Source organism: Sparus aurata, chromosome 9 (genome assembly GCF_900880675.1).
Source record: "Sparus aurata chromosome 9, fSpaAur1.1, whole genome shotgun sequence".
In the NCBI taxonomy this organism is placed as follows: domain Eukaryota; kingdom Metazoa; phylum Chordata; class Actinopteri; order Spariformes; family Sparidae; genus Sparus; species Sparus aurata.
In genome coordinates this window covers 16231096-16250414 of record NC_044195.1, presented here as the reverse complement: position 1 = coordinate 16250414, position 19319 = coordinate 16231096, and the positions used below count along the sequence as shown (strand labels likewise).

At 40.0% G+C, this 19319-nt stretch overlaps 2 protein-coding genes and 1 long non-coding RNA gene across 18 annotated transcripts in view; 2 read left to right on the top strand and 1 right to left on the bottom strand.

The window, feature by feature from the left end:
• LOC115588409 (nectin-3-like protein) overlaps positions 1-19319 on the bottom strand; it is an 81158-nt gene that overhangs the window by 13577 nt on the left and 48262 nt on the right. For 5 of the 16 annotated variants that reach the window (XR_003985339.1, XR_003985335.1, XR_003985336.1 and 2 more), the window contains one exon: positions 8036-14395. The exons of 1 other annotated variant lie outside the window; for it this stretch is intronic. Coding sequence is in view for 6 of the 15 variants with exons in the window: in XM_030429024.1 (XP_030284884.1) it covers positions 14385-14395 (11 nt within the window). In the remaining 9 variants the exon portion in view is untranslated. Of the gene's footprint in view, positions 1-8035; positions 14396-19319 lie in introns of those variants that run through there. 10 more of the 16 variants (XR_003985337.1, XR_003985342.1, XR_003985343.1 and 7 more) reach the window with 4 other exon arrangements.
• LOC115588414 (uncharacterized) lies at positions 5815-6454 on the top strand. Its single transcript, XR_003985345.1, has 2 exons — positions 5815-6011; positions 6103-6454. It is a non-coding gene; the product is annotated as an uncharacterized LOC115588414 (long non-coding RNA).
• On the top strand, positions 10769-12081 carry LOC115588411 (gap junction alpha-8 protein-like). Its single transcript, XM_030429028.1, has one exon. It carries the CDS (start codon positions 10769-10771, stop codon positions 12050-12052), a length of 1284 nt encoding a protein of 427 aa, XP_030284888.1. The 3' UTR covers positions 12053-12081.

Sequence of the window (19319 nt, the reverse complement as noted above, 5' to 3'; positions counted from 1 at the left end):
TGAACACAATGGTCCAACCTGAGTCCGGCTGGGCGACAAGAGCTCTGCCCTGAGACGCAACGTTATGGCCCGGGACCAGATGTGACACATGTTGTAGGGCCATTAGTGTGTCTTTGTGTGGGGTCAAGCTCCTAAACTTTTTATCAAACTTCTCAACAGTTTCCGTTGCCTAATCCTAAATCCCGGCAGTGTCACTACGGTTGACTGTGTGAATTTTGGATGCCTTTGTGAATGGCTTCAAACTTTCTCACCATTGCAGGAAAGAAACAAGTGCCTGGTTCTCAGGGGAAATGTGAAATTGCCGGAGATGAATGTTCACACTTGAAAGTGAGGGACAAAGGTCAGTGTAAAAGAAAAGTAGACACATGACAAAGAAAGCTGCTGGTAAAGTGTTCGGATCTAAACAGATGACTCGTGAAAAAAAAAAAAAAAAAAGAAACTCCACAAAGGGGAAAAGGCTTTGCCACTGAGGCAGTAGGTCACTAAAACACAAAGAGAAATGATGCGACTCACACTTACGAGCACAAATATGAACAGAGTTATGTTTGCACGCTGAACAAACAAGTGTTTAGAAACAAGTATATCTCTGTCTTTAAGCGTAAGCCTTACGCCATTGAGGTCTTAGTGTTGTGCTATGTCATGGGACTCAGCACTGCCCCCAGGTCATGTTGTATCTGTGTAGGGCATCACTGATACCATCTCTTTTAACCCGGCCGTGAATGCCTCCTTTCTGTGTATGTGAGACTATGTACGACACAGACGATTCATGTGAAGTCCATGAGCTTGAAATAGTGAGAGAGAAAAAAAACCAACTAAATCATCATGAGATCGATAAGAATTTCCTTAAACTGCTGTTTGATCGCGTCCGTTTTCAACATTAAAATTACAAATCAATGGTTTTGTTATAATCTAATCTAATCTAATCTAAGATTATATTGTATAATATTTCTTTTAGGGCTAAAGTAGCATGGTAGCACCATTTTAATTAAAGGGGCACTATGTCGTTTTTGGAGACAAAATTCAAACTGAGAATTTTGATATTTACAATATTGATAAGGAAAAATAATAAGTCAAGCATATTTATGTTTTCCATAACTGATAAAACAAGCTGTTTTCTCAGAGGAAAAATAAGGTCCCCAGATTAATGTTTGAAGCAAGAAAGGTGGCAGGGTCTGCCACATATAAACAAAGTAAAACGGTATGAAGCTGTGGCGTCCTTTAAGGTCAGTTTGTTTATTCAGTAATGAAAACAAAGAGTTATTTGTTTAGTTTGTTAAGGCATAAAAAAGAGAAAAAAATCAGTCTATGAAGATCTTTCTCTTCTGATTCCGAAAACTACATAGTGCACCTTTAAAAGACAGGCATTCAGAAGGATAATTAAGTAGAAGTACAGAAGTTAAAGCAGCACAGTGTTAAGGTTCTGATAACTAAAGATCAGTTAACTATGCTTTTAAGTGCAGAGAGATGATGGCATTAATTTAGACCAGGGGCCAAAACCCAAAGTTAATGGTAGGCCGCAGGCCAAAAGCAAAAATGTCTTGGGCTCCATCCAAACGTCTGGACTGCAACGGACTGACAGACTCTCACTTTGTAAGCACTCATAGACTTCCTGCGAATGCGCTCGCAGAGTCTGCGAGTTCTGAGGGCTGTCTGAACCCACTGGTCATTCAGTGCACAAGTGGCTGTCTGCAGACTTCCAGAGAGTCCGCTCAGAACAGAATTCAACAGAATTCACTGATTTTTAATTACCCACAATTCATGGCTATACGGACATGACATTAAGTATTATGAACATGTAAAACAATAATTTTATTAAAATGTTACTTGAATCAGGTAGCAAGCAACATTTTCCTACATCACAACAGGAATATGTGGCAGTACAGACTGTAGAGGTAGTCAAATGCATTTCGTTATTGTCGTTTCGAAGCCCGTCTATCAGCAGCTCACAGTCTCAAGCCCTCACAGACTTGACATGATGACAGTGGACATGTCACAGTGCATTTGACTGAAGACCGAGAGAGCTCGAACTGCAAGTCCACAGGGTTAACATTTGGATTCAGCCTACATATTTAAAAATACTTTTTATCTCACAGAGAAATAAACAGAATAAAAAATGATAGCAGTATATTTTCCAGTAGCAAATAACCATTTCTTTCTTCCATCTGGGTTCGACAATGCATTTCAATATTGGCACAGAAATGGGTTGATATTCTTCTGCGATTTGTACTCTGATAACACGTTTATTTAATTTGAAACACTTGAAAATAACCACAATATACCCACAGCGCATTATTTTAGGTTTTTTCAGATACATAGCTTTCCCAGAGAAAATACAGAGATACATTTCTATTTGTGTCTGAGTTTGTAAGCTGTATGCTTGATAGTAAAAAACTGCAAAATAAAGTTTAATAAAAAAAAAAAAAGAAGATTATACTATAATCAGGTGTGTCTGTGTTGTTGTTGTCAGAATCACATGGTGAGCCAAATCCAACCTTGTAGTGGGCCCCACTTTGAGCAGCCCTGATTTAGATTTTCAAACTGCTGAGCTGTGACCTGAATTTTATCTAACTCAGTAGTAGAAGAACCACTCTGTCAGAGGTTTATGTGTCAAAGTTAAGTGAAATAGTTTCACGTATGTATATGTGCTTTCTTCACCTTTTATTTTAGACCTTGGTGTCGGTGACATCTGTGGTTTTATGTTTTAGAGTTATCCTTCCGTCTGTTCCATTCTCATGAGAGACTGCCTTACTGGAATTTCTTCAGATTTCTCCTTGGACTTAAGGATGAACTGATTACAGTTTGGTGGTCAAAGTTATCAAAACACGTTTTTTAGCCATAACTCTGGAATAAATATACACTAATTCTGAAAAAAAAATATGAAGTCATGACATATTATGTCTAAGAGGTCAAAGGTCAGCTTCACTGTGGCATCATGATACTGCAGAGATATTTTTCAACACCATAAGTCAGGAACAGAACAGGAGACTGAAACCGTGTTTCATATTTTGCAGATGCTGAATTGTTGATGCTAATCTTTGGTGTCCAACTTGAAACTGTAATCATTCTACGGATCTTCTGTGCTGCCGGCTTGAACGTGTGGATGAAGCATCCACATTTTGTAAAATGTCTCACTTGTTTTTCACTGGTTTATTGTAATTCTATTTTCATTTATTTTTTGTTGCATTATTCAGCTATTACCTCTTCCGCTGCTGTCAAAAGATTTTAACACTCTCAGGCCAGCATAGCAAATATGGAACCTCAGTCAACCAGGTAGCATGTTAGCCTAGCACAAACACTGGAAACAGGAGGCAGTTAGCCTGGCTTTGTCTAAAGACAACTACAAACACCTTAATTATCAGGTAGCTAAACTGATAACCAAATGTTCTCAATACATAAAAGAAAGAAAGAAAGAAAGAAAGAAAGAAAGAAAGAAAGAAAGTTGGTTGGCTGTATTCTTATATAATGGACTGAAACAAGATGATTTTCTCACCAAACTCTTTAAAAAAACAAAAGATGCAAAATGGCTTGTGTTGTAATATAGGATGATTATTGTTTAAATTGTGTAGTTTTTTACAAGCTGATTAGATGTTTTGTTTGTAGAATTTAATCTTGACAGAACCACAAGTTTAATTATAAATAGAAGAGTTAAAAGTACAATATTTTCTTCTGATAATTGCATAAAATTACTCAAGTAAAAGTACCTCAAAACCTATAAAAACCTACAAAATATAGTACATAACTGTGCTTTGTTACATTTCACCACTGATAAGAAAACAGTATAAACTATCAATACTGTCGAAATTCAGCAAGTTGCAGGAAATGTAGGACTTGGCTAACTAAAAGAGTAAAAAGTGATGATGATAGTCACAGTAACACATGTATATATATATATTTAATTTGCACTGCTGTGCTGGCATTCATTCAGTTGCAGTTGATAGTGTGAACTGCGGGCTTCTTCTTTCAGCTCTTCCCTCTGCATCAGAGGATGAGAGTAAATACAAAGTTCATTTAAAAGCGAGGAATCACTACGACATCACTCGTCTCAGTCTTACAAACTAATTCTAAATCTCATTTTGACAGGGCTCAAAATAATTGCTTGAAGTGAGCATCCTTTGAAATAGTCGAGAGGCTCACATCTGCTGGCTATAAGTCCTCTATTGAGCAAAGGATGCCCCCTATCAGCTTCAATAAACTATTCAAATGAAGTTTAAAGTGTGTAATGCATTAAGACTGCTTATGACTTCTGCATTTTCAGCTGACAGCAAAACCTCAAGATTTTTAACAGAACACCCTCAAAATATACAGAAGAACTGGACATTTTTTAGACGGTGCAGTTCATTAGATTAATAATATGTCATTAATTAGAAAAACACGAGGGAATGCACAAAAACATTTGGTTATTATATGAGACCTAATTGACAAAACAGTAGATTTTCCAGCTGACAGGGCAACATTAATGTCAATTTAGAGTCCTGATGAATTAAAGGGTAAGTTCACAAAAAAATAATTCAGTCATTAAAATAAAAAAAAAAATGTAAATCTAAAGTCTCCAAAGGCCCAGAGATCCCAAATTGATTTGAAGAGACATTATTTACACCTTTTTTAAAGCTAAAATCTTGATTGTATCCATTAAGCTAATAATGTTTGCATACACCGTGACTGAAATGGGTACACAAGATCGACTATGTGTTGGAGGTGTATATGACTTTGTCGTTTCAAATAAATTTGGGATCTCCCGACTTCTGGAGACTTGGATCATGCCGGAGAAGATGTATTGATCTTTTTTATGTTGTTGTTTTACATTTTAAATCAAATCCCCCTCTACTTCAGTTGTTCTGTGTGAAATACACAACTTCACCAGACTTTCAATCTGCATGGGGGTGAGGAGATAATGACTGAATGCAGAACATCTGAAGTCCTGAAAGATAATATGATTTCTAATACCTACATTTTTTTTCTATCTTTCTTTTAATATTATACAGTTACATCTGCTTACTTTCTATCTATTGTCTTCTCTTTTCACTGTTCTTCTTCCGTTTCATAAAGCTTGTTTGCTGATTCAGGCTGTGGCGGCTGCCTGTGCTGCAGTCCTCTTTGCTGAGAACTCCCACTGTTGTCCAGAGAAGAGGGCAGATGGAAGGAGACGGACCGACCATGTGCTGCAACCTGGACATGATCCCTCGATGTGGCCCAACCAGAGGCACTGCTGCCAAAGTTAACCATCACAAGGCGTACTTCCGAGGACGAATTACATGCTCTGCTCTCAGAAAAATGTTATTTTCAGCACAGAGTCGAACTCATCCTGGAAAATGTTTTTCCTCAGCGAGTGGTGGGAGATATGCATTGTGTAAAGGGTAACCAGGGGGCCAAATCAAACCAACCCCCTGCCAACATGTGTCAGATCACAGAATGCATATTGTTCGATGAAATACAAGTCTTGAATTGCATCAGATTGATAAGGTCGTTACAAAAGTAAGATCCCAGTTACTTCCTGTCTTTCAAAGGCCTTGCGTGCAGGAAGAGCGTGGCACCATCACGCCGTAGGCAGATCGCCGTACGATATGTTTGTTAGCGTGTTAGCATTCTGATTAACGGCCAGTTGGTGCCCTGCTTCGGAGGTCTAATCTGGCCTTACGCCTCACTGCACGTGCTCAATAGGGTCCGCACCCTGCATCATGACATCATGTCTTTGTGTGAAATCCCGGTGCCATTCACGGGCCCACCGTGGGGCTTAGCATGCAAGCGTCCACTATACCAACACACAGGTCTTTAAAGGGAGTCCCCTGGTCCCCCTGCTCAGTGGATACACCCTGATGCCTCCACAGAGCTCTGGACATGGCTTCCATCCTCCGACACAACAGGCCGAGCCCATGTGCCATCCAGAGGAGAGCGAGAGCTTTTACTTTGTTGGGGACATTTTTCATATGAGAAGATACCACTGCTGCTGGATATGCGGAGGCTAGTTCTAGCTATCAAATCAGCTAGCATTAAAACACCTCCTGGACGCCAAAGTGTGTCATTCAGAGAGAAACTGTAGCAAATTATTTGGGGACATTTGACACGGCGTGATAGTGTCTCACATTGGGTTTTTTTCTCTCTTAGATTACATCATCCGTTTGTGAAAAGCTGTGGGATCAGTGAAGCTCAGTGCGGAAGGCCAAACCTGCCACCAACCAACAGATCAGAGAGCGGGCATCAAGAGCTGGACTTTCCACTTCACCAGCCCAGTGATGTCACCTAAGACAGAGAACGTGATTGGTTGAGAGGCAGTGAGGGTGGGCCGTCATAAGATGGGCAGAGCGGAGACACTTCCACAAAAAGAGTGATGACTGGTGTTGGTTAATGATCATTGATTTTGACCAATCATATATGTATGTAACACATCGCCTGTAGCACGAGGTCACCTCCGCTGTCCATCTGAGAAATAAATAAAAATATTTTGAGAATAATTAAACAGTGGTTCTTTATCTGCTTTCTTTATAAATTGAAAAATGTCCCTATTGTCTGTAACTTAAACTTTAAAGACAGTAATTTATCACAAACAGCATTATTTATCATTTATAATAAAAAATTAAACATAAATAGGTTAAATATAAGCATTTAATATGAGTTTTTGTTGATTCCAACCTAAAAAATTAACCATGTTCAAACTTTATCCAGGGAACATCAAACAATTGAGAAACGTGGAAATCACATTTTGTGAAAAGGGAAATGAGTTGTGTAACTGCAAACAAACTGTCTGTTTCAGACTGCCATGTAATTGTTTTGTTCCTTCCTCTAATTTGGTGCATCAGTGCGTTACCGGGGGAGTAAGTTCTCAACAGTTTAGATAAAAGACAAACAAAAGCTTTCTCAAAATAAACATTTCCACAGTCCCAACTGGGGTTCATAATGAGAGTTTAACATGTTGGTGCAGAGAAATCTCGTTGTTGACATACAGCAGGTCTACTTCAGCACAATGTGTAGTACTCAAATGTATGGAACATAAATGCCCTCCTCCCCGTTTGCTGATGGGCTGATATACTCATATAAACGACAAAAGAGCACTTTTGTTGAGCAATAATGAAGCTGTAACCATCAACAACATTCGCTGAAAAAGTCACATTTCCAAGTTGAACAAACAAACAAACAAACCAGTAATGAAGGCAGCACCTGTAAACATCCAACACACCTGTCGAAACTAAACTTGAGTAAGAGTTAAGGTTTTGTGTTGAAATATTACTTTGTTAAAGTTAAAGTCACCCATATGGGAAGCACTGGAGTGAAAAGTGTCTGAAATTAAATGTACTTATTACATATATATTATATACCTAGTACTGCTGGTTGACTGATTACCAGCCTGGTCGAATACCTGATCAGACATTTTTTTTATCTGATTGATGATAAAATAAATCAACTGAAAAAAATCCTCTACTTTGGCTCTGAAGTGACATTTAACGTTCAAAGTGACTAGTAACTAAAGTTATTAAATAAATATGGAAGTGGAAATGGTAGAAAATGAAAAGTAGGTGCAAGTACCTCAAACTTTTACTCATGTGCAGTACTTGAGTAGATGTACTTACTGACTACAAGAGCAGTCAGCTTAACATTGTATCGTTACTCTATTTTTATTTTAAAGGGAATTGTATATAATAGATAATACATTTGTATGTATAATTTCTCTCAAATTTTAGCTCACATGTATATCTATTTAAATATAAACATGTTATCTTTATAGAAAATAGACATGGGAACAAATTAAACTTAAAGAAAACTACATACTTTTCTTTAGAACTTGAATAAAGTAACAATTCAGTCATTAGTTCAAGAGGTAAACATGTGACACTAGTAATATTTGACTAATACATTTCAATTTGCTCTCAAACATCTTCTAAAAATATTGATTTGACTATTGTTTAAATATTTATTCAGTTTGATGTCATACTTGATGACTGTAACAGGATGATTATATTTCCAAAACAACTGTAACTCCCCCCCAAAAAGTAACCAACTGTTATATAAAAGCATAAAAAAATAAAACCATATTCACAAAATGTTGTGTTTAAAAGCATTTTTAATGAATCTGAGCTACAGTGTCAGAATACAAGAAAAAAGCATGGCAGTCATTTTGTGTGTGATGTTTTCAGTTCCACAGAGGCTTACAATGTTATTGGTCGTTTCTGTGCAAACCTGGAGGTAATTTCATGATCAGACATTCAAGATATTCAGGCAGTGGAAACAAGTCTCTCTAGGCTCTGCAAAGCTTTCCCTCTATTCAAACATCTGTGGAACGATTCAGAGATCAAAGATCGCTGCTCAGTGTTTTTCTCCTCTGAGCCGGGAAAGTTTGACTAACCTCGCTAATAGAGACATTTCAGTGTGTCCTTTCATTCAATGGTTCGCATACTTGACATTCCAGCTAAGTGACACAGATATGATGAGCGCACACACACACAGAGGTGGACTCATTTATTTGCTATGTTAGAACTCACGGTGGATGACAGCAAAACCTGTACTCTTGACTAAGAACTAATACAAATAAAATATGTACATCAGGTCAACATGAGGATAAAACACAGAATGCAACACAGAATGTGTAAATGTGATGAAAGGAGAAAAGGTTGGCCCTGATCATGCTAAATATCCTCTTTAGCTACACAGATTAATGCTGGTATTCTTCGTTTATCATTCTTTTATTCCTTCTATTCAGGTTTGCAGATTCAAATATGTCAGTGTTGTAAAAAGTACCCAAAAGTCATACTTCATTAATAGTAAAGATATTGTGCTAAAATATAACTTTGGTAGAATTGAAAGTGACCCATGCAAATAGTACTTCAGTAAAAGTCAGAAAGTATCTGATATCAAATCAATTTAGTATTTTTCTGGCAACACATGTACTTTAGTATAAACAGTACTAGTGAAAGTAAATGATACAAATATGTACATGTATGTATATTGTATATTTGTTGCTTAATTGGCACACTTGGAAAATGATCAGATCCAATATTCAGAATAACTTCAGAACTAGTAACTAAAGTTTAGAAGTAGTAACTAAAGTTATCAAATAAATGTAGGGGAGTACAACGTACAATATTTACTCCCCAAAATGTACTGTAGTGGAAGTATAAAGATGCAGAAAATGGAAATTACACGTAAAGTACAAGTACCTCAAAGGACCTCCATTCACATTTACATTCCACAGCTGAAAAATGACACCATAATAAATAAAACAGAATAATGTAGCTGTGGGGTTTTGCAAAGGTGAAGTCCTTCTTACATTTTTACTGAACGCAAATCAACAAAACCCTCAGAATTCTGATGTAGAGAGTTACTATAGATGTTCAATTATGATGCGCTTCCAGGCCCAATGGACTATCTCACAAATGTTTACTCTGATTTCTCCAGTATTAGATGATTATCATTATTTTGCCTGGATTTATTGCTTTTGTTGTGAGTTTGAAGGAGAGTAAAATCTGATGATGAGTGAAAATCATTCAGTGTGTTTTTGGATTTTTTTGTTATGGTGTTTGAAAATGTATTTATGACCTTATTTGAATTTGTAGCATCCTGTAAAGCCCGAGCAGAAGAGGAAAAGCTGTACAGATGTCAGTTAAAAATAAAAAGAGAAAGAAGTGAGCACCTCCTTCAAGCAAAATCAGAATGATTTCCGAGGGTCACCATATTTATACCCTCAGTTGTGCTGAACCCGCTGCTGCCTGCATAAACAACAATGTCCAGTGCACGAGGAAATAACCTCTCCATCCCTGCCTCATAGCTTGTCACTGACCTGCCTCTCTGCTCTCATGTCGGGGCATGGCAGCACAGCTGGAGGCCTAAAGCTGCTGTTGTTGTTTCATCTACTGTATGTGTGCTTGTACATACAGTATCTATGCGTGAGGAAGTTGCATGCGTGGAGCTGAATGGCTGTGCCGTGGACTCGGTGCCCCGGCCGTACAGTGTCCATGTTGGTGTGGGAGCCTGAGGCCTGCTCCCATACATCCCTGCTCTGGCTCTGTTGATCCTATTGTCTCCTGCGTCACCACACGTCGCCCGGCAAATAAAGGCCGTCTGGCTCCAAGCTTAAATATTGCAGCAAACTAAAAACCAACCATCAGAGCCGATTCATTCACATCTGCTCAGTGGGGCGACAAGGACGGGGCTTTAGGTGGGATAGAGGGCAGAAAAAAGTTCACTTTTCCCTGCCGGGTGCCAAGAGAACGGGACAGGACTCAACTTCGCCGGAGCCGCAGCTGTGGCAAGTTGCCCATTTGATTACATTTAACCTATATCGTACCTTATAGAAGAAGGGACTGTTAGTTGCTTATTGATCTCTCTTTATGGGATTTTAGTCGAGAGCTACTGTGTGGAATTTTTTCAAAGAGGTAGAGCAAGAGATTTTTTGACTTGCAGCACTGTTAATGTTCAGCACAGTTTATGGTGTTTAAGTCGAGAACAAGCAGCTTTCTAAGAGACAAAAATCAACACTTTGCTAGAAATGTTTATTTCATATTTGACTAAGTATGGTGGTGTTTTTTTAATCGAAATGTAATGGACTTGATGACAATCTTTAGAAATTTCAAAATATTCAGGTTTCTCTTAGAACCAATTGCAGTAGCCTGAAATTATGACTAAGGTTTGATTTTCGACGAGTTTTCCTCGTTTAATTCTTACTTTTGGCACTCTATTCCCCTCCCCCTGTCTGTCCTGCAAACCCCACCCTCCCTGTCTGCCTGCACCCTCTGTGTGCCTTCCTACCCCACCCTTCATTTTGCAGTGCTACGGACCGATCATGGGTGACTGGAGCTTTCTGGGTAATATTTTAGAGGAAGTTAACGAGCACTCTACGGTGATCGGCCGGGTGTGGCTCACGGTGCTCTTCATCTTCCGTATCCTCATCCTGGGCACGGCGGCAGAGTTTGTGTGGGGCGATGAGCAGTCCGACTATGTCTGCAACACGCAGCAGCCCGGATGTGAGAATGTGTGCTACGACGAGGCCTTCCCCATCTCCCACATCCGCCTGTGGGTGCTGCAGATCATCTTTGTGTCCACGCCGTCTCTGGTGTACGTGGGCCACGCCGTGCACCACGTCCACATGGAGGAGAAACGCAAGGAGCGTGAGGAGGCCGAGCTCAGCCGGCAGCAGGAGCTGAGCGAGGAGCGTCTCCCTCTGGCGCCCGACCAGGGAAGCGTCCGCACCACTAAGGAGACCAGCACAAAGGGAAGCAAGAAGTTCCGGCTGGAGGGCACGCTGCTGAGGACCTACATCTGCCACATCATCTTCAAGACACTGTTCGAGGTGGGCTTCGTTGTGGGCCAGTACTTCCTGTATGGCTTTCGCATCCTGCCGCTGTACAAGTGCAGCCGCTGGCCCTGCCCCAACACGGTGGACTGCTTTGTGTCTCGCCCCACGGAGAAGACTGTCTTCATCATCTTCATGTTGGCTGTGGCCTGTGTCTCGCTCTTCCTCAACTTTGTGGAGATCAGTCACCTGGGCCTGAAGAAGATTCGCTTTGTCTTTCGCAAGCCGGCCCCCGCCCCAGCCCAGGGCGAGGGCTCGGCCCCTCTGCCGCTACAAGGGAAGAGCCTGCCCTCGCTGGCTGTGCCCTCCCTGGCTGTGCCCTCCCTGCAGAGAGCGAGAGGTTACAAGCTGCTGGAGGAGGAGAAAGCTCCCCCCATAACTCACCTCTACCCGCTGGCTGAGGTGGGCATGGAGGCTGGCAGAGGGGCCCCACCCTTCCAGGGGCTGGAGGAGAAGGCGGAGGAGGTGCTGCCCATGGAGGACATCTCTAAGGTGTATGACGAGACTCTGCCCTCCTACGCCCAGACCACTGAGACAGGGGGGGTGACATTACACGAGGAGGAGCCCGAGGAGGTGCAGCCGGCAGAGGCAGAAGCGGAGAAGGTGGAGGCGCCTGTGGATGAGGATGTGGAGGTAGAGGAGGCAGTGAACGGGGAAGAGGTAACTCCGGCGGAGGCAGGGATGGAGGCCGCGGATACGATAGAAGACACCAGACCACTGAGCCGACTGAGCAAAGCCAGCAGCAGGGCCAGGTCAGACGATCTCACTGTATGAGCCTGTGAGAGAGAGCACATGTACACCTGCACACACCAGACGTTCAACACATAGAGAGAGAGCACACACACACACCTAACTCAAGACAACGCACACTCTTGAACAAGCAGGTCACGAAGCAAAGGATGAAAAATTAACAGGGATAGATTAAAAAAAAACCTTTTAAAACAGTTCTACGAAGCGACAAAAAATCTGCGTGTTTGTGATAAAAAAAAAGACAAAGTAGAAGTTAAAGAGGGGAGGAGTAGTTTTTTTTATTAAGCGTGTTCTTATATTTAAAAAAAATGTGGAAAGGACACATGCAGGGGGGAAATGTTTTTACTTGATGAAAATCCATGTTCAATTTTTAGAAACATCTTTTTCTATTGAAAGAGTTTTAATCATATACAATGGAGGATTAGACATTTTTACATGGGGTTTGAGTAGATCGGGGAAAGAGAGTTATAATATACTTGTGTGTCTGCGAATCAGTAATTTCGCTGTAGTTAGGCACTGACTTTCATTCCCATTCGGACGGCGACACACTGCAAAGGCAGCATGTGGCTGCACACGCCGCGGGTGAGAGGGCTCTCGCACACACAAATCACACGAGGAAGTGCCACTACATTTACAGGTATACAGCTCTTTGAGGAGTAGAAGGGAGAAAAGTCCATTTCCGGGTGGAGAAGAGCGTACCTTTTTTTTTTTTTTGCACACACCAGAGGTTTAGACTCTGTGCAAGGCCTTTAACCCTCATAACACCTCATCTATGCATCCATTTACACAGGATTCTTTCAAGTGAAGAGAGATGTGCATCAATTTCAGAGCATTTCTCTCCTTTTCATGTTTATATACAATGTAGCACAGCCAGAGCTGAGTTAGTGAGGAAAATCAAACCAAAGAAAAAAAAAAAAAAAAAAGACCACATGTTGAATGTCTTTTTCAATGTGATTCTCTGCATTTTAGATTTATGTCGTGTAGCCTTTAAGTAGAGCTGTGTACTGTGACAGTCCATTTGAAGAGAGCAGGGCTCGTTTTGCCCTATCAGAGAATGAACTATAGTAGCGACCTCAGGCCAAATCCTCTCTTTTCGCGCTGTGCAAACAGGCATCCGGGCGATAAAGATCACGCACCATCAGCACAAAGTATTGTTTGAGGCGAGACAATAAAAGAAACCGTGCTCATCAATGAAAACAAGCATCCTTGAACTGGCTGTGGAAAAAAAAAAAAATATCTTTTTCGACTTGATTTTTCATGCGACCACGGAGGGTTTCTCTCCCCACTAGAAAACACAATAGTCATGAAAATTTAGAGAGAAACAAAACTCCCGCTGTACATAACGCCCCATCATGTCTGATAGTGTACATAATGTGCAGAACAGCTGTTTTTTTTTTTTGGGGGGGGGGGGGGGGTTATTTCACTGTCTACAGGAATCACACAAGTTTTAGCTGTGATTACAACACTGACTTATTCTCACAGATCCAGTAAAGAGAACAATCGTACAGCCCTCTGAGGAAAGATTAATTTGATTGCAAATCATTAGCGAGCATCGAGATGCAAAGTGCGTTAAGCCTTAAAGTTTGCCTTTCGCTTGATCACAATTCTACCACTGTGTGATTTCCTGTGCCTTATCTGTAAATGTAAATTCTCAAATGTTGTAAGATTGTAGCAAGTGCTTTTACTGCTCTGGGACCTATGTGAACTCGATGTTTTACTTGCCTTTATTTCTTTTTTTGTTTTCCATTTCTGTATGCAACCCCTCAGCACACCCAAACCACACGTGAAATGGCTCTGTTATGCAGCACATATGGCTAAATAAGTGTTTTCAAGTGATAATTTAATGATTTTAAGTAGACACCAAAGCTTAAATTTTCAGGCTAACGCTCATACATGTGCATTGGTGTGCACACAGACACACACACACAGTGTTGGTTTTGGGGGTATGATCAAACGGCTCTAGAGAAACTCAGAGAGAGAAGGCAGCTTTGACCCTTTTGTGACCCCCAACCATCCCTTCTCCTCCCATAATCCAATGCTGTGGAATCTGAATCAGAGAGCCTTCAACAAATCCCCAAATTGTCGAAACACATCGAAGCATTTAACAGTGTTACGATCAAAGCATGACGCTTGTCCTTGTGTACATCAATATGACTGGTAATGTATGATTTTTGGTACTTTAAGACTGTCGCATCGCCTGTATGTTCGTAAGAAGACGTGATTAATCTTTGGAAAGAAAAAAAAATATCCTTTTTACTAACTTGTAGTCTTCTTTGCTGATAGATGTGTGGCAGTATCTTCTTTTGGAATGTGAACCAACGCAATAAAAAGTCACACGTGGTCAAGAAGTGTTGTGTCAGTGTTTCTCTGCAAAGTGCATGCACGCACGCACACACACACACACACACACACACACACACACACACACACACACACACACACACACACACACACACACACACACACACAAAAGTGATCAGGAGTCACTGTAGCACTGGACTTTATTATAACTCAAGTAAAAAACAAATCATTATGGCTCATTATACTATATGATTATATAACTGACAGACAGAAATGTTTTGTATCAACACATTAAACTAACACAACTTTTAAAGGAGTCTTGAAGCCAAAAAGTCAAAAGCATCAATATATACTGTACCCTGTACTCTTTGCTACATTTATTTGATATCTTCAGTTACTAATAACTGTTGCATGCTGGATCAGCCGAAGCAGGACATATTGAAATGTATTTATTTCATCTGCAATCACTTAAAAAGAAAAAACACGGATTCAGATCATGAGAAAAAGATTCTGAATATTTGATCTAATCGTCACTCAACCTATAGTATACGTAAATGTAAGCGTGTGTTTACTTTTACTTCTCCTTTCAATCCGCTACTTTCAGACTTTTACTAAAGTAATATTTGTTTGAGTGACTTTCACTTTTACCAGCAATTACCAGGAATATGAAAGTCTTATCTCAACCTATAATAATAATAATAATAATAATAATAGTAATAACAATTTTATCTCAACCAATAATAATAATAATAATGATAATAATAATAATAATGATAATAATAATAATATTGTAAGTCATTACAAATACTTTGTTACTGTACTGAAATAAATATTTCAGGCATCTTTTTTTTTTTTTCTGACAACTTTTGACTTTTACTCCCTACATTTGAACACATAGTGTATAACTGTAGTATATTTGTACTGTTTTACAACGGGCGCATTACTTTAGTTTGAAGCATTTGAGCGGAATAATGGATTATTTTTCTTTTACGTCGTTGCCACAGTCTCAACATCAGTGCCTGTCACGCACAGCAGGCACAGCCACGTGAAACGACGTAAAAAATGTAACAAGACGGAAACAGAAGCCTATCCATGCACAGACTGGACAAGACGCCGGTACAATAACAGTCTGTCAAAGCACTAACACGCAAAGATGAGCATTTACATCTGACGGGGAAAAAGTTTACTTTTGACCTAAACTGTGGTCACCTTTAGCAGTCAACTTCTTTGGACTGTGGGAGGAAGCTGATGTAAGCAATGCGAGACCATGTAAACTCTACTTCAGCACTATTACACTCATGATGCATGCTGCGGCTGGACGGAAAGTCTTCAGTCAGTGCGCAGGGCTGTAATTGTTTCTTTAGATGACACACGTCTGGTTACAACAGGACATGCTAAAGGTGCACTATGTAGTTTTAGGGAAGAAACTTTGATCAGAAGAGAAAGAGAATCTTCCCTGACTGATGTTTTTTTTAAGCCTAAACAAACTAAATAAACAAACTCTCTTTGTTTTTCCTGACTGAATAAATTGAATCAACAAACTGACCTTAAAGGACAACACAGTTTAATACTGTTTTACTTTGTTTATATTTGGCGGACCCTGCCACCTTTCTAGCGTCAAACGGTGTTCTGGGACCTTATTTTCTTCTGAGAACAGCGTGTGTAATCTGTCATGGATTAAAATACCTCATTAATACTGTAAATATCAAAATTCTGGGTTTGAATTTTCTTTTCCAAAACTACAAAATGACCCTTTAGATTCTGATGATGAAGGGTTGAGAGGACTATGCTTAAATTACCACTAAGGGGCAGTATTGTACAGGGCATGTTTACTCCTCCCCTGGACCCAACCTTAACCCATTCAATTCAAAAAACTTTATTTGTCACAGAGGGGCATATTTACAGTATTTACATGTGGTGCACAGCAGCATTGAGATACAAGGTATCAAAGGCTGATGTGGACGAGTTTAAAAAGTAAAGTAAGAACTGTGATGACTTTCAGCCACAAAAAGGCAGGAGTTTTCCCAAACAAACTGGCGTACAGAAAGCACTAACACTTTATCCCCATTATGCCTTCGCTTCCTGGCAACACTAACATCCTGTTGGAGTTTTGTTTCTAGTTCTGCGCCTTACGAAAATAATTCACTGCCCTTTTTATCTCCTGTTTGATTCTGCTTTTGCACAGTTAATATGAGGTTGTTTGCTTTTTTCAGTAATGAGATTTACTGTAAACCTAGTTTGTTGCAGTAATGCTACAACTAAGGCCTTGAGACATACAAGAGGATCAATGCCAGATTGAGACAGAATGACAAGAAAATTCTGAGGAACTAACAGCACTAAGCACAGTCTGAGCACCATGTATGGACACTTTTGAGCTCATTGCATTAAACTGAGAGGAAGTCAGGAACCAAAAATAGACATTTAGATCATGAGATAATATCTGTGCTAGAACCAGTGAATATGCATACACTCCTTATCGATGCAGGAAGTTCAGTTTAGGGAGTGGGGGAGGGAAAAAGAAATATCAGACACTAGTAATAAATGATCTCCATCATAAAGAGGAACACTCCACATGTACTGTATGAACACCTCCGTACTGTTAGTCCACTAACCCTGCTTAAAGGCGTAGTTACCTCGACAGAGACTTGACACTTCATACTTCATAATTTAATGTTGTTGCTGGTGTTCTGAGCAGAACTGAAGCCTGAAAAGGCAAAACACCAGGCAAAATAAGTACTCAAGACACTGGCTGTTTATTCTTTATTCTCGATGTTTCTTCTCAACTACTGTCTTCTCTGATCAGGACATTGAAAAGTGAGGGACATGACTTTGCCTGCTACAGCGTGGACCCCAAAATACATCCAAACATGCATTCCTGGATGTTTTCCTGTCATTACGGTCCACTCAGGACGGCTCTGTTCGCTAGTCTCATACATTTTCGTAGCGAAACAATATAACATTAATGTTAGCTTAGTTTACTGACAGGTCAATAAGGCCACAGGTCAAGCTGAAGTAAACAGCGTCCACTGCTGGATCACAGGGCAAACTACAACCAATAGCCTTGCGCTTATAGACTGTACTTTTCAAATAGGTTATCAAAGCTCGAATATGAGCCCTTCACCCCACATTTAATCCAGTGTTCAGATTTTCAAAAAGGAAGTGACAGCCCCTAAAAAAATATATCCACCGTTTTACAGCCACGTCTATAATAATGTAAACGTATGGGAAAAATCGTAATGGGCTCCATGACGTAACACTGTCATAACACTTTCATGTGATGATGAACCATCAACAAACCATCCTTGATGGTTCAAAAAATCATATGACACAGCATTAAACGCAAGTGCTTGAAAGGCAAGCATGCGGGCCATACTGAATTCGGCATTGTTGGTGGAAATCTGACATCAGTTAAACACACTAAACTGGTGTCTGCAGGAAGGAGCTTTGCCTGACTAGAAAGACAAACAGGATCTAGGAAAGTAAACTGCATTCCATGTGTTTCAGAATTAAGTGGGAAAAACAGCTGGCAAGCTACGAGGGACTGCAGCTGGTAGTTGTGTCCACACGTGTAGAAAAATGTGCGATCCAAACAAGACCCACAAGTGGCAGACGAAGCAGAATCTCAAACTGAAATGTCTGAACATGACAGACTGAGAGGAATGCTGTATCATGATGTCAAAGAGACAGCAGTGTTTTGGGTGACTGCTCTTTTCTACTGTGAAGAGTGTGAAATGAAAAGCACTAATCTGTCAGTAGCGAATCGTGTAAAGAAATGTTTCTAGTTTCTATAACATTGTTGTTGTTTGAAAGGCTGCTTGTGTGATGAGGTTTTTTTTGTTTTTTTTTTTGTTTTTTGTTTATTGTATGTGCTTGTCTGTGTTAGATTTATGTTATTTGTTCCTGCCCAGGGACTACAGATGACATTTTTGCTAGTAGCTAATTCTGGTGCAGCTGAGAGCCGTGGACTGTCCCTGTTTGATAAACAAATAAATAAGTAAACTGGAAACTTGCATCTGAAAAAGCAGAAGGTGGAGTAGGGACAAGCTCAATACACAAAAACGCCCACAGCAATCATGTGCTGTCATACATCTTGTGAAATAAGGTGTGTCTAATGATGGCATGTGGCAGGGTAATTCCAAACACGGCCACCCCAGACCTCTCCTTGATGCATTCCAGCTGATATATCCTGCCCTCCACGATTTCAGTCCTTGGTGTGACTCCAAAAAATAATCTTTTGCAAATAGAGTCACCGTTTAAATGAAAATGCAACCTGCCATTTCATTTTAATTTGATATGAGATGACATAATGGCGTCTCAAACTTAAATGCAATAGCCCCCGTTTGCATTTTCGATTTAGAGGTGTACTATGTCAGCCAAAATAAAGATGCAAGGTCCAATTCAAGCTTCAATTTCAGGGTTATACTTGACACTACACGCAAAACATGTAATGTGATTTATGGCCTGTCACGCTCTGGAGTGGGGTTGGACTCTTGAAACTACTCTTGAAGGCTAAGTTCACTCAAAAATGAGAATTCAGTCCTTGTCTTCCCACCCCCATGGAGATGGAAAGTTGAAGCCAGATGTTGCAGCATTCTCCTGAAGGAGATATGCACTTGTTTTAAAATAAATAAATAAATAAAAAAAATAAAAGAAGGAAATAGCTCCATAGAGCTCTTACTGTAAAGTGTAATCTGAGTCTCTGGAATAATCAAGATCGCAAAGGGATTCGACAAGACATTGTTGACCTTCTTGTGACGGGTGGTGTGCTAAGGCTTTTAGCTTAGGAGTGAGGCAGTAAAGATTTCTGCCTAAAAACGTCTATAAATATGTCTTTTCAATTCAATTTGCGACCTCTGGAAACTTGGATTTCACCAGATGAACTGTGTGGAGCCATTTTATGTTTTTTTAAATATTTTTTTTATGATATTTTAAAACAAGTCCCCATTTTCATCAGTTGTTTATGAGAATGTGGCAAGACTAATTTGCTGTG